At 44.4% G+C, this 16,322-nt stretch overlaps 1 protein-coding gene across 1 annotated transcript in view; it reads left to right on the forward strand.

The window, feature by feature from the left end:
- The window catches only part of HELQ (helicase, POLQ like), a 365,741-nt gene that overhangs the window by 2,218 nt on the left and 347,201 nt on the right, over window positions 1-16,322 (forward strand). The window contains exons 2-3 of the mRNA XM_085636579.1: window positions 8,069-8,819; window positions 9,676-9,854. Of these exons, the coding sequence (XP_085492705.1) occupies window positions 8,069-8,819; window positions 9,676-9,854 (930 nt within the window). The remainder of the gene's footprint in view (window positions 1-8,068; window positions 8,820-9,675; window positions 9,855-16,322) is intronic.

Consider the following 16,322-nt stretch of genomic DNA (forward strand, 5'->3'; position numbering starts at 1 on the left):
TGACGAGGCGTCAAAACGCTTTTTCGATGAGTAGCACTCTACTCCGGAACCTGTAAAGGCTTAGTGGTGAATTAGTATAGTGAAATATGAAAGTTATTTGAGTGCTAGATATGTTAGTCAGTTTTTTGGATTGAGAAGGATAGTGGAGGCATAAAAGAGGGGAAAAAGGTTTGAATTTATATAGCGCTTGCCACCCCTGATGAGGGGCTGAAGCGCTTTTCGGCAAGTAGCTAACTGCTCCAGAACCAGAAAAGGATTGGTGATGAATTAGTCTTGGGAAATATGCCATTCTTCTATCCACACTTTTGTATTGCTTCCCCTCCCCCATCCTAATCAATTTCTATCTTTAAAAAAAATATTAAAAAAATATATATATATTTCCCCTCCTCCTCCGACATCCCCCACCCCCCGCTCCTACTGCCCACTGGGGCCTATCATCCCCCTACCCCACTGCCTGATCCACCGTTGCAGCCTCTGCCCGTCCTGACTATTTTTTTACATTTATTTTCTTTTTTGGGAGATTTCAGAAGCTACAATTTGCTTCTGTACTGCTTTCCCCCCCCAAAAAAGTGAAATGGTATACTATGCATACTTTGTTTCGTTTTCTGCTACAAGCTGGGTGTCCCTGATCTTGACTGGTATATTAAAACAAAATAGCTGTCATCTCATGATGCATGCATGCATATGCATGGCTTTGCGTGTGTGGGTATGTGTGGTTATGTAGTGTTGCCATCCCACTGGAGTGAAGACAAATGCATGTTTATACATACTCACATTTTTTGCCAGCTCTGCACATCGGCAAAAAGCATGGTTTTTTCCTATTTTTGCTGTTGCTCAACGGAATTGATGCTGTATGCGTGTACGCCATAAAAAGGGTATAATTTGAAAAGACCCAGTAATCCAAATGCAAGCATGGCCAGACAGAGATGGTGTCGAATGATTAAGATTTGAGTAAGATTTTGCTTTATTTGCACAATTAATAACAAGCATTGGCAAAGCCAATAGGTCTTGACTGTGCAAGAGCTGTTCGCTTTGCCAATATGTTTTAGTCATGTTGTTCACCAGCTTGGATGCTGTTAAGCATGGCTAAAAGTTAGTGGCACAAAGCAGAGTGTCGGAGAGTAGAGTGTCGGAGAGTAGAGTCTCCTCTTATGGAGTGGCATAGAGAGTCGTGGAGTGACATAGAGTTAAGTAGCATGGAGTGGCGTAGAGTGGATTGGCATAAAGTGTTGTGGAGGATCATGGAGGGAGTACAGATGTAGAGTGGAAGGGCATAGAGTGGAGTGGTATAGTGTGTGGGGTGGTGTAGAGCAGATAGGAATAGCGTAGTGTGTGTTGAGTGGAGTATGTTTTTGTAGAGTGGTATAGATTGTCATATAGTTGAGTGGCATAGAGTGGAGTAGAGTTAAGTAGTGTGCCAGAGAATAGAGTGTAGTAAAGTGCCATGGTGTGGCGTAGAGGGAGTTGCGTAGATCATTGTAGAGTGCCATGGAGTAGTGTAGAGTGCCAGAGTGGAGTAGAGTGTCATAAAGTGGTGTGTCAGAGTGGAGTGTTGTAGAGTGGGTTTGAGTGAAGTGGCGTAAAGTACAGTGGTGCAGAGTAGATTGGGATCGAGTGCTGTGATGTAGAGTGCATTGTTTTCTTTTTAGTAAAGTGGTGTAAAGTGCTTTGGCATAGAGTAGATTGTTTCAGAGTAGAGTGAAGTGGTACAATGTAAAGTTAAGTTGTGTAGGATAGAGTGAATATGTGTAGAGTGACTTAGAGTGCAGTGGCATAGAGAGCAGTGGTGCAGAGTAGGTTAGAGTAGATTGATGCAAAATGTAGTGGCATATATTGTTGAGTAGAGTGCAGTGGCGTAGAGTTGAGTGATGCAGTGACAGAGTGCAGTGGCATAGTGAGGTGGTGCAGAGTAGCATAGAGGTCAGTGGCGGAGAGTGCAGTCTTGCAGAGGAGAGTGTCTTAGATGGCAGTGGCGTAGAGTGCTGTATGGAACATTGGCGAAAAGTACAGTTGTGCAGAGTAGAATAGAGTGGCGCCGATGGGGACTTCAACTTAGTACGCCACACACAGTTGGACAGGATGAGCGCTAAACCGGAAGGAGAAGCAATCGCAGGAAAACTAGAAGGTTTTTCTCAACCACCCTGGGCAGGTGAATGTCTGGAGAGCCCTACACAGGCAAGAGAGACGTTATTCATTTTATTAAAACGTGCACATCATGTAGTTTAGACTTGACTACTTTTTTTGCGCCATAAGAGACCCCAGCTAGGTTCTCTGAAGACAGATACTTGGCAAAAGGCATTTCAGATCCTGCCCCCTTGTGTGCTATCCTGAACACTGGTAGCATAAGGGAACCCCAGGAATGGCAACTGGCAACCTGGCGGCTAACCAATATGCAGGTGGTGAAGGCGCTCAATAAGACTACAAAATATTACTTTGAGAAAAACAAGGGCACTGTAAAAGGACGATCACGCTGTGGGAGGCATACAAGGCAACGATCAGGGGTGTAAATATTTTGTGGGAAGTGGGGGAGAAGAAGGAGCGGCTAAGGCGACATACTACATTTGAACAAAACTTGGAACAGCTTTAGAGGAATTACAGTGTTAACCCAATGCCTCAACTGAAGTGTGACCACAAACTAAAATGTAAGGATTACCGTGAAGTGGCAAGACATGAGGTTAAGACCACTTACCTCGCTAGGCAGAAGCACATTTATGAGGCCGGAGACAACACTGGGAAATTGCTAGCATGGATCGGTAGCAGGGAAAGGAACTTCGATTGGGACTGGAAGCGACCGTGCGAGGTAGCAAACAGATAACCGAGGCCTTTGTAGACTACATGCCTGCATTCTATGCACAGAAGGTGATAGCATCTTAGGAAGAGATTGGAAACTTTGTACAAGACTGCCCTGTGAGAAACCTGAGTCTGGAACAGGGACGGGCATTGGAAGCAAAACTGACTGTATCTGAGTTTGCCTTGGCACTCGGATGCAAATTGGGAAGGCCCCAGGCCCAAACGGACTGCCCGTTGAGTTCTTCCACAAAATGTCCAGGAGAATGGCCAAACCTCTACTCTTGCTGATCTTGGAGGTCTTCTGCACTGGGTAACTACTGGTGGACATGCACACGGTGACTGTTGTCCTTATCCTCAAGGCAGGTAAACCTCCAGTCTGGTGCGACTTGTACAGATCAATCTCTCTACTCAACGCTGACACCAAAGTTTTAGCAAAAATACTAGCGAATAGGCTATGCAGGGTGGTGACCAATCTCATACACACGGACCAAACCAGGTTCATGCCATAATGCTCGACGAGGCTGAACCTGAAGTGTCTATACAACAACATGACCCAGATCGACGGTAAGGGGGACCTTGGGCCATCGTTTCGTTAGATGCCAGTAAGGCTTTCATTTCAGTGGAATGGCCCTTCCTGTTTGCATTGCTAGCCAGGATGGGATTCGGGCCCAATATGTCAGGTGGGTCAGATTGCTGTATCCATGGCTGCAAGCTAGAATGAAGCCCCTGGGGGAGATCATAAGAATAGATATCCTGTTCTGGGTATGAACCGGAAATAGTGGGTGTGAGGAAAGGATATCTCTATACGTGGATGACATCCTGTTATATTTGACAAACACCGAGGAAATACCTGTCGATTTCCAATAAATATTCAGGCTTTGCAATTAACTGGGAGAAGTCCCTACTCCTTCCCATGGATGGCTGGGGTAGAAGGGAGACTTGCCGCTGCCCCTGTGGGTGAAACCACATGGGTTCAAATCCCTGGGCATATGAATCACCAGAGATGCCGCATCCCACTATGAAGAAAACCTTGTGCCATTGCTCCACGGGCTAGTACGGGATGTGAAAAATTGGAGTGTGCTCCCTCTGTCTTTACTGGGCAAAGCGGCAGTTTTTAAAATGATTGCACTTTCCCGCATGCTATATGTCCTACAAATCAGCCCATATAGGCTCCTGAGGACCCTCTTTGCCTGGGTGGATGCCCTAGTGAGGACACTCATCTAGGCAGGGGGCCAACCCCAAATAGTGATGAGGATTCTTCAGTGCTCTAAATTTGAAGGAAGTATAGCGTTCCCAAATGTTAAAAAATACTGTGAGGCGGCACAGGTCAGTATGGTCAACGACTGGGCCTACGCTGAATGGGAGGACCCAACCTATTGTGTAGACAGAGGGGGTATGGGCACTCAGAGCTATGTACATGCACTTCACAGTGGTAGACTGAGGCACAATGCAAGTCTGTAGACCACGGTCCTGTCGGTATGGAAGCACCTGAAAAAAAGAGATACATTGGGACAAGAGGCTTAAGCCTCACACACCGTTATGAGAAGGGGCCAGGTTGAGACAAGTGGAGGAGCTGAGGGGCTTCCTTAGGAGTGACATGGTGACAAAATAAGATATAGCCCAGAAATGGGGCAATGGGACACCCCCGCTCTCTCAAGACTGGGAAAGTAGGTATGGAACAATGCAAAATGGTGGAAAGGGAGGTGTAAATGGGTAGAGGCTTCCAGAAAAAACGTGAGAAGATCTGGACGGATTCAGTAGATATACAATAGAACATGTGGATGACTAGAGGGGGACAGGCTCTCCTGAGTGAAGCAAGAACGGCTATATGGGAATGGCTGGGCCAAGTGAGCAGGAAAGTGTACTCTACTATATATGGGTGAGGGAAACACCGGACCCGCTCACACACAAAGTACATAACCGAAAGTACTCAAGTTGCATGCAGCGGGGTGACCGGGGAGGAGGAGGAAGGGGAGGTTTCACATTGTTCAGAATGGTATTGTGTAGTTACTGTATCACTGTATTCTTGTATTGTTTCAACAATAAAAAATGAAAAACATATTGAAACTTTCAAGTATTTCAAGATGACATGTGAACTTAAAGGAAAACGGAGATCAAAGGGTTAAAACTCAGTAAAATTCCTAGTAGGCATGAAGCAGGAGGAGATTAGAGTCATAGGCAGGCTTAGGAAGGAGCCGACAAGCGAGTCGCTGCTAGGGTGCTGTGGAGCTGGTAGTGGGGATACGGTACCGGACAGTGGGTGGATATAAATGCTGCCCTCACGAAAAGACGCCTCAAAGAACAAATTATTTTGAGATGAGGGAAATTAATATTATAATTTGTAATATGAGGAAAAAGCATTTGCAATGCAATAGGTCTCGCATTACAGAAAATTTGAGCTATTGGCGTTGCTAATAATAATGCAACGAAAATAGCTAGCTCAAACTTTCAGTAATGCAAGAGCTATTGCATTGCAATTCAATCATGGCACCAGCGCTTTAGCTTACGATATTTAAAGCTAAAGTGTGGGTGCCTCCATTGCTACAAAAGTAAACCAATAGAAAACAAATGGTGCCCGCACACTTTTTTTCTATTTATTTACTTTTGTTACAATGGCAACACCAGCGCTTTAGCGTTACACATCTTTAGGTAAAGTGCGGGTGTCACGATTGCTTTTATAAAAGTAAAGAAATAAGCAAAAAATGATTTTTTATTTCTTTACTTTTGAAGCAATCACGGCACCCGCGCTTTAGCTTAAGATGTTCAAAGCTAAAGCGGGGTGTGCTGCCTTTGTAAGAAAAGTAAAGAAACAGGGAAAAAAAGGTATGCAGCCGATTGGCGAGTCGCAAATAACGTCCGCCTTTATTGGAGCTGAGGTGTACGCGCTGTTTAAATAATACATTTTTCAAACAAGCATTGGGGGAGACCGTGTCCTGCCTGCAACAGCATGCAGGAGAAAGAGATTTAACAAAATAGTGCTTGAAGCTGTAATTAAAACATTCCGAGTAACAACAAATGTAACAAGGGCAGTCCTCACAGGAGGTTACAACAAGAGAACAGGTGGTACTAAGGAGGGACTATTAAGCCCATTGATCAATGAAAAGCCACCATTTACTTAGGACAGGAACATGAGCAAATTAAAAAGATAGGCGGAACGTAATGCCCATATCCTGAATACAGCATGTCTTGAAGAGACAGCGCAAGCTCTGCCTAGGCGAGACCTAAAAACATTATAATGATACCCACAACAAGGTGCCAGGGAGCAAATGTGCGCCTAAAATAACGCCGGTCACCGGTGACCTTTGGAACGAATCAACTAGACCACAGGGGCAAAATAAATACATGAATAAAAGTAATTGGAATCACTGACAACAGTCCACGCGACCACAAAAAACAATATTAAAGCACAAGGTAGTAAATAGATATATAAACAGGAATATATTAAAGCAAAACCATGAACAATGATAATCTAGCCGCTGAGCAGCAAAGAAGAGGGAGATTTATATTGGCAATTATGTTTTATATGATCATCTGAATGCTGATTGGCCATTATGCTTGGACTTTTGGGATTTGTGGTTTTATTGTATTCCAGCTTATTGTAATTTTTTACATGAATACACACTGAAATGTTTTTGTGTTTTATGGCTACTGACAATAAACAGTTAAGAGGAGACAGCATAATCTGAAGCCTCGGTCCTGACATGCCATATGCTAAGTGCACAGAGCAGAATTAAAAAAAGTATTTGCAATGTGACTCCTAAAACATATCTGCCTACTATTTAACCCATGGTTAGAACTATAGAATCCTAAACAATACCTCTCAAATGTCAAGGAATGGCTCAAATAGTGAATTTCCCTCCACTGCATTAACCTATTGTGCATTGGAATTTGTTGCTTCCACATCTGCAGTTGTGTGTTCAACTGAGTAGCAGGTATTTATCGACATCGGAAGACTGAGAGTTTGTTTGCTCACCAGGATTGAAACTCATATCATGCAGGTCACAGGGGCAAGTTCTCAGTGATGATCTTAGAATAAGTTTCCTCCAAGAAATTCGTTTTTCTAATGTTTATTACAAGATAAAACAGTTGAGCTGTTCATGCCAAACAAAAGGGTCCCTGCACTGATCATGCACCTACTGCTGGTTCACCATTTACAAATAATACTCCACACTGGGATGTTGAAATAGTGGTTTAGCTGCGGCCGTTGTAGGATAGGGAGGGCATCAATCTTTCATATCAATTTTTGGACAGCAGAAGGAAGTCAGCACAAAATACAATTTCATTAAAATACAGCCAAAACGCAATTGTGTGCTGCACAAATTGTCATTTTATGTGCTGCACAATGCATTAAATCACGCTGCAACATCCTTGGGAAGGTTTACACAGTCGTTGGCTGTATGCTGGACAGCTTTTGAATTTCACAAGTTTTGAAAGTTTTGAGCAGTGAATATGGATCTGGAAGGATATTTGATGATGCTGCCTATGCAGTACTCATTCCGTGTCTTGGTACTGAAGCGTGAGAAACCTTTTAATAATACAAACAGCATATTTATCAGCGTCGTCGGAGCTTGTTTTTAATCCTGTAGGTATTGTAAACATCCACGCTATTTCAGCGTGCAGTAGGGAATGGGAGCCAGGAGTAGTAGTCGCCACCAAACTCATTGAAAGACAACATTCCTTCTCTTTACTGGTGCACAGTACTTCTAATTCTTTGGTCTCTAATTTTAAACTTGCCTCCAGTTAAAAGGCATCGTACAGCTAATTTTTCATGGTTAATTAACAGCCCTTAAAATATATTTATACCTAGTGCACCCTTGGTCAGTGAATTACTTTCTATGCAAGCTGCCGTATGCTATATAAAGGCATTGTGCTAATGTCAACTTAATTGGAGTCCTCCTCGGAAATGTTTCGGTGCCCAGTAAAGGGCGGGCACCACGTTGAAACAACACGTTCACATTTGTGTAAGCCTTACCTGGGATTCTGTATGTGGTAGTGATTAAACCCAACCCCCAGTTCATATCAAAATCCCTTGCCTTAGGTTTTCAACTGAGACTGAAATACTTATGTTAATTTTTGGTACCAAATTCCTATTGTACAAATGTGACCCTTTTTACTGAGCAAGCCACAAAATATTTGTTGAATTGTTTTAGTGGTAATATTCAAAGTTTGCATTATTGATTGTTGTCGAGTATAATGCGAGTTATATTAACTATACAATAAAAAATGAAATGGTTGTCAAAGTAAAAAATCTTTTCCTGTGATTTCTTTCCTTGTGTAGAACGATGGCAGTGGCAGTGACGAGGACCTGTTTGGTGATTATGACAGCTTTGCCAATGATTCTTTGTTGGCACAGGTGGACGACCTGGAAGACAGATGGGTCAAGTCCTCCACTGATCGCACTTGCACCCTGGAGTCGAATCTCCATACAAAGCTAGTGTTTGGGGACCCTCCGCAGAGAGCTGGCTGCAGAGACCATCTTGGTGTGGAAGGAAACCAATGTACCTTGACGAGTGAAAGCAGTGACGCCCAGAAGTGTACTGATGGCTCAAAGGACGTTGTCAGAGGAGTTGGGGGTGACTATATAGACGAATTGGAGGGGTCACAGGTTTTTTATTGTGAAGACACCAGTCGTGCAATTGTTGGGGGTTGTAAAGAAGCGGTGGATGTTACAGGGGCACATTTGCAGATGCCATTAGGTGATGAAAAAGTTGAATTGGAGCCCTGCCTTCCAGGTGTGACACCTGTCAGCAGGTCTGGCGATCTTTTAGCAACAAATACAAACGCGGACTGCAACAGAAGGAGGAGTTTGAAAGACCACCTGAAGAACACTCTTGCAGGAAATGCTAAAGTGCAAACGCCAAAGGTTTCCCGATCTAGGCTGCTCAAGGATGCTATATTGTCAGAGGAGATAGACGTTGCAAAGAAGACGATTGAGCATTCGTCCGACGTCGACCTTGGACCATATTACGGGTTGCCTCGCAAAGTGAGAGACCTCATTGCCCAGCAGCGAGGAATAGAGAAACTTTATGGTAATTCGAAACTGCATGAGGATTGCTTTCCTGATGACTGACCAAATGCCTATGTTCTAGGTGTTTGTGTGTAGTACAGTTTAATGATAGCCAGATGTACCTTGCCTTAAAAGCAGATCCATGCCAATAAAAGAAACTCAAATGTGCTTACCTCAAATGGAATACATTTGGGATTTTTTTTTCGTTCTGCAATCTCTAAACATTGATCTGCCATTTTTTCAGGAGGCAGAATGTTTTCATGTTTCTAAGTGCAAACACAATCCTTTTTTGGGCAAGCGAATCAGATTGGTAATAATGGGTTATTAAAAGGTCGTGGCTCTGAACTGTTTCGTTTGTAAGAGTTAAATCAGTTCAGTACTTAAGTGATGCATTGTGTATAGAGATTGCAGCTTTTTGTTCTTACTAGAGTTTTTTTTAAAAAAGTCTACACATGTGGTATACGTTTGATTTGTTTAGTTAGACATTTATACTTCGCTATATTGTAAATGAATGGAGTATTTGGCTGTTGATGAACTGATGTTTTGAATAGCTACACCAGGAATATACTTTGTATCCAGTGGTTCACTCTCAGACCCTTCTTGTTTGGAAGGGGACTAAGGCAGCACACTTCTAAGAGTTAATGGGTATTAGTGAGAAAGAGATGGGTGGTAGCCTGCACCTTCCATCTCCTTCGGTGGTTGGGGGGAGGGGGAGGGGGCAACATGTTCATTGGTAATTGGACAACTTGGGGAATTAGCCGCAGTTCCCCAAGGCTTGAATTACTGTTGTGCAGTTTGAATTCAAAAGACTTTATGTTGTGTGATTGAACAAAGAGATATTGGTTTGTCACTGATGGTGTTTGTATTCTTATTTACAGATTGGCAGCATAGTTGTTTAACATTAAAATCACTGCAGCAACGAAAAAACTTGATCTATTCTCTGCCAACCAGCGGAGGGAAAACACTTGTTGCTGAAATTGTAATACTCCAAGAATTACTCTGCAGGCAGAGAAATGTTTTGATGATACTTCCATATGTTGCTATTGTCCAGGAAAAGGTAAGGAGCATGGTTTTTATTTGTTTTCACAAAAGTGAGGGAGGGGGCAGGAGGACTGTGATTTCTATATAATACTTGACTACAGAAAACGTTATACAACTTTGCCATGTATTGCCTTCCAGGTTGTTTCTGCTGCTGTATAATCTGTCTGTTGAGCCTTGTGCTCTAGCGTTGAGGGTATCATTTAGGTTTTTTGGTAGAGATGGCTTAGTGCTTGAAGGCACCACTTTCACTAATATGGCCATTGTTTTTCATGGTTTGACTTCTGAAAGCCTTCAAATCGCATTTCTTCCTTCTGGTATAGAGAAACACCCCTTGGATAAGACTTTAGCGTCTTCTTCCCTATATCTCACTTTGCAGCGTGTTTGTTTATTTTTAGTTTTTTGTGTGCATAAACCAAAGAAGGCAATACAGTCATGCTCTACTTGTACCATTGTCAACAGATACACATTGAAAGTACACAGTATCACATTAGTTAGTACAGTGCAAGTCTTAAGACACCCAGACATGTAGTAGGTATAGAATAGTACATATAAGGCATGGCAATGCACCCCTTGAACAGTTTGTGTCTAACTGGCAGTCGGGACAGGCGTTGTACCAGCCCAGCAGCTCGCCAAGTATGGTGCAGTTATGCATACTTTAGAAATTGGGTTGAATGTAAGTGGTATTCCCATTGAACCGAGGAGAAGGGCATTATATCTCATTCTCAAGGATATTTCCCACAGTAGAAATGCTTATAGTGTCCCAAATCCCTGTAGCTTTGGCACCTTTTTCAGCCATGTCCTCCTCCAAAGGTACGTTTCCCTGGTGATCTTGTGTGCCCATCTGAGTGTCTTTGTGACCTTCCCCAAGCCGTCACGGCAACCTGTGTTGCCGATGGCAGTCTTTGTGATCCCTTCCCTCCGTATAAGTAATGTAGGTGTGACCTGTGCTCCAATAAAGCGCACTGAAGCCTAAATGTCTGGTGATCCTGGGGAGCAAAGATCCAGTTAATAATGTTTATCAGGTGGGCTACCCAATAGTACCCATCAATACCCGGGAGTGGAAGCCCACCGTTATTGGGTACACTGTAGTGTTCTGAGCGATACTCTAGGGCAGGGTTCTCCAATGTCTGTCCTGGAAGGCTGGATCCATGCTAGATTTTTAGCATATTCACATTTAGATAAATGTTAACTTAAAAATCTGGCATGGATCCGGCCCTCCAGGATCGACATAGGAGAACCTTGATCTAGGGTGTCCCCCATCCCATAGCAGTCCTGAGGTCCCCATTATTCTTGGTGAACACTGTCTGGGAAACTAGATAATAGGTGTTCTGGAGCACATATAGTTGTTAGGGGAGTGTGATCATTTTGAAGAGGGCTGCTCGCCCCATCAAGAAGAGAAGAAGTCCCCTCTATCTTCCGACGTCGGCCAGAAAGTTTGACAGCACCCTTCCAATGTTATGGCTGGAGCAGAGATCCTTTTGCGATGTTATGAAAATCCCCACCTATTTAAAGCCGTCCTCAGCCACACAAAGCCCTCACGGTAGTTGCAATGAGTTTCACAAACCTTGTAGAGTTTAGAGCACTGACTTGTCCTAATTAATCCTATATCCTGAGTGAGTCCCATATTACCCAAGTATCTGAAAAAGCACCGGAATAGTAGTCAACAAGTCTGTTATGTATAGGAGCATATCGTCGCCATATAACAATATTTTTTTCTTCTATCTCATCTGCTGCTGATATTCGGACCCCTCCTCCCACTCCGAGGTGTAACCTCACCATGCAGGAGAAAAATTCTACAGGGAGGGCTAACAAAAGCAGGAACACTGGGCCTCCCTGCTGGGTTCCTCTTCCTATCAGGAAAACAGCGGCTATCTTCCCGGTCGCCCTGACCGCCTAAACAGGATTCCGGTACAGCACCACCATCCACTTTCTAAATTGAGGGCCACTGCCACGTTTCTGTAGTTTCTGCTCAAGAAGTGGCCAGTGGACAGCACCCAACCCTGTTTTTATGTCCAGGGAGAAGAAAAACTGCAGTACCTGACATCCCTGTACTGTAGTCAGCCAGTTAGGTGTCTCAATGTATATGGGGTGTAACGACCTGCAAGATTCGTGTGGCTAAAATAGTGGCCAGTATTTTTGTCTCAACATTAAGCAATGATAGCGGGTGATAAAATTTGCACCTGTCCCTCGGTTGCCCTTCTTTGCGGAGTACTACGATGGTGGATTTCTGAAGATCCGGTGGAAGTTCCTCCACCTCCTGGAATAGTTTCAGCAGGTGGAGTCCTAGTTGACCGGCATATCACTTACAGAACTAGGCTGGAAAGCTGTTGTGTTCCGGTGTTCTACGCAGCCTCAGTTTGGCTATGGTGGTCTGTACCTCGTTCAGCATTAGATCTTCTTCCAGAGACTCGCGCGCATCTGCATCCATCCTCGGAGTGGGAACCGTGGCCAAGTGCGACTAGCAAGCACGCCTGATTACAGTCACGCTGCAACTTTGCACAAGAGCACATGCTCTTCCAGCACCGAGCACTTTAACCTTCTTTTTTAACCAGGGGTGAACTGTTTAGCAAGATTTTAACACGGACCCTAAAGGGGCTGTTGATTTTAAGGCATTTTAAATAGGCATTACTCACTTTAGAAACGCGCCGCTCTCACGCCATTCACGCCAATTCCCTGGTCCACCACGGAAAGTTCCGGTTGTGTGGAGGGAGACGGCGAAAGGAGGTGGGGCACAGGTCAGGATGCGGAGCCACTGACTACTTCAGTCGCATGGCAGCGCGGACGCGCAGCGGGCTCGCCGCTGGCACACAAACGGCGCACCTAAGGCAAGCCAGTCTGTGCCCGTCGGCGCCCATCCGGAACCAGGACCCCTGGCCCAACTACAGGGCTTTTAAGATACTCAGCACCCCCGTTGTATTCATTACGTCCACCAGACAAAGAAAGACCAGTGTAGGCACTCGATTAGTTTAATAACTGGACCCAGAGCTTGTCCTGACTGCCCCTTTAAGCTAGGCTACTCCCCGCAGTGGTATGCCATTAAGCAGAATACGACAGAGCTTAAACTGCTCCTCCTCAATTGTAGGTCCTTGCCAAAACATGTCTCAGAAATCAACCTATTACTTAGTGATGAACAGCCGAATGCCCTGTTCCTGACAGAAACCTTGCTGCATAAAGATGCGGAACCTGATGTGGTACAAGCACTACCCCCAGGATATCACATTTTAAGGAAAGATAGGGTGTTACGAAAGGGCGGGGAGATTGCCATTATCTTTAAGGATCATGTGAAGGGGCGCATCGAGGCCGATATCATTCAAGACTGTGAAAGTATGATATTCTCACTCACCTTCTCCCCCACATGCTTATTATCAGGAATTCTGATGTATCGTCCCCTGGACCCGTGTGGGGCGTTTTTCGAATCCCTTACAGACACTGTGGCAACACTGGCAAGCACCGCATCAAACTTTACTATTCTAGCTGACCTTAACTTGCACTTGGAGGACCCCAATAAAGCCGAGGCTCTGAGCCTTGCCCAAAATTTACAGGCCTTACAACTAACACAATAAGTCACAAGCCCAACGCACAATAAGGGCCCCATCCTATGTCCAGTGTTCTCAAATGATGAGAAACTCTCTGTAGATAGTCCTTCCCCAGTCCCTTGGTCGGATCACTTTGTTATCCCAAAGCACTGGAAGTCATCAACTTCAACTACCAACATTCAACCTGCAAAGAGCTGGGACCGAGCATGGGCGAACTTTCGCCTGAGGGCTGGGCCACAACTTTATCGAACTCTAAACCTCTAGGTGACCCCGACCCCAGTATAGCCTATGACAACTTTAACCTATGGATTGAATCGTCCCTGGACTCCATTATACCACACAAATGGAGTCAAAAAAGACCGAAGGACAAACAATCACCATGGTACACCCCTAAAGTTCGTGAATTTAAACAAAAATTTAAAAAACTAGAGGGGGCCTGGAGGTAAGATTACAGTCTAGAGAAAATACACTATCAAAATTTATCAGACAGAAAGAGAGCACAGGCACAATATTATGAGGAGAAAATCAAAGTGGCAGCCAGCGCTCCGAAGGAAATTTCCTGAATAGCGAAAAAACTGACAAACTGTCACCTGAATTACCTACAGAATTTGCACCTCAACGTTGTAAGGAACTAGCAGAATTTTTTAACAATAAAATTCTGGATATTTACAACTTGTTTCCCCTAGCTTCTGGCCCCGAGAACCAGGACACAGAATCAGAAATTTCAGGGGGTGGATCCGCACATCTAGAAGATTTTCCCACTGTAGACACAGCCACGCTTTCCCAAATGTTCACTAAAATCAAATCGGGATCCCCCTGTGATGCAGCCCCTGTGCACCTGTTGCGCAAGGTAGAGGATGTTATACTACCTGTGCTATTGGAAGTATTAAACGCTTACATAATCGCCGGCCAAGTGCCCAGGACGTGGAAACATGCCATGGTAAAAGCGCTATTAAAAAATCCTAACCTCAACCCTGATTTGTGGAGCAACTATCGGCCAGTACCTCTCCTCCCATTGACCAGTAAAATTTTACAGACACACGTAAATAAGATCCTCTCTGATTAACTGAAATCCCACGCGATTTTACATACTTCCCAGACAGGCTTCCGACCCAACCATGGCACAGAAACGGCCTTGTTAGCAATAATGGAGGAATCACGGAAAGTCCTTGATCAGGGAGGCGCAATGGTGATCATCCTGCTTGACCTGAGCTCCGCTTTTGATACTGTCAACTACAACATTCTCTTTGATAGACTCAAAATGGTAGGAGTGTAGAACTGCTCATATTAACGTGCAAACTCTACAACAATTAGAGCATCAGTGTCGCATCTACTCCCTGGTTGGTTGAGAAGATTGTGTACCCAGTGAGTTTCATGTTCCAATCTACTTAGCCACGCTAGAAGTCTACCAGTCTTATCCCCTGTCTTGTATAAATGATGCAATGTGGCCATCATTCCTGTTTTTTTTTGGGCCACTCATGTGCCTAATCCCTGTATTCCGTTTGCCAAGTTGCTGCCTGTCCAAGAACAAGGGGTTTTCAGTCGCCAACCCTGGTGATCCTTCGACCTGAAGCATATGTTGAAGCTTGTGTTTTTTAATCCTTTTTGAAGAAGTTTATACTGCATTTTGCTTTGATGTAATTTGCTCCCTGTCTTTTGAGTACTACTCATGCTCACTCATGTTGGAAAAGCAGGAGGTCTCAATGATTAATTGTGGTAATTTTGGTGTCCCAACCTGTGATCCTGTGTTTGTTTTAGTACAGGAATACTGCCTTTTTTAGGCTTTCACTATGTAATGCTTCATCAAAGGATTTAATCATGTGAAACTGATTGCTCTGTGCACTCAGTTTTCTAGCTACTGTCCTGAAAAGTGTACTCTCACCACTTTAGGAGCGAGATTGATGCATTCAAAACACTTTAGTATGGTTTCATACACATTCTTATTTTAACAGCCTTCTTGATTTTAGTTTTTCTTTTACAGATAGAGCACATTCTGTTAGTCAGTGGATGCTTCATGCCCTATAATAATCTTTATTAAGGTCTTATTTCTCTTTCAACAGCATTATCCTGCTATCCTCCACATCTGGCAGGTGGCTGGATTTGGTACATATGCCCTTCTGAGGAGTGACTGTAGTAATTTCTTTAACATACATGGCAAAGTTAATCAGCTCCTATGCCCAAACCCCTGTGGTAGGACAAGAAACAATTAAGAGCGCTGCGTTGACGCTCTGACGGGGTTTCCTGTAATCAGCAGGAAATTAGCAGAGCAGACGCTACAAGAGAGGCATCCCAGAATGAAGAATGTGAAAGAGGATGCACTACATCTACCTCTGCAAGCGAAGAGGACTGGGCCTGGCTGCTCCCACTAGGGAAATGTTTAAGATGGTGCCTACTTCTCATGTATCCCCTGCATGCTAGCCCACGGGTTGCAAGTTGCATTTGCCCACTGGGGCAGGCTTTGTACCCTTCTCTTAGGGTGAGAGATGGCATCAGACCTGTGGGCAGAGGAGCGATGGAGGAGAGAACACAAGAATGCGGTGGAAAGGATGCAGGCCAAACAGACCTTGAGTCCCCATGCTGTATAAGGGAAGTGAGTTGTTGCGAGCCGGGCTAACAGGATGCACCTCAAATGCCTAATTGAGAGCGGGATATGAGAAGTGATGTGACCCCTAATCTAAGCATGGAACTTTGGGAGCCCAGTGGGTACCTACCAAGATGTAACTTTCCTGACCCAGTAGGATAAGTGAGCTAGTCACCATAATGAACAACAGGGGTCGTCCACAACTTCACAAGCTTTGGTCACTCTGTGCTTCGCTCCTCATAGTTGCTTACTTTCTGTGGCTGTCCCCAATGTCAGAAACACACTGGGCTTATCCCGGACAGTCTCTCTCCTGCATGGCCAGGTACACACGTTCCCTCTTTCAGCAGGCAAGCTTCTAGGCTTTATG

This window comes from Triturus cristatus, chromosome 2_1 (genome assembly GCF_964204655.1).
Source record: "Triturus cristatus chromosome 2_1, aTriCri1.1, whole genome shotgun sequence".
Taxonomy (NCBI): Eukaryota; Metazoa; Chordata; class Amphibia; order Caudata; family Salamandridae; genus Triturus; species Triturus cristatus.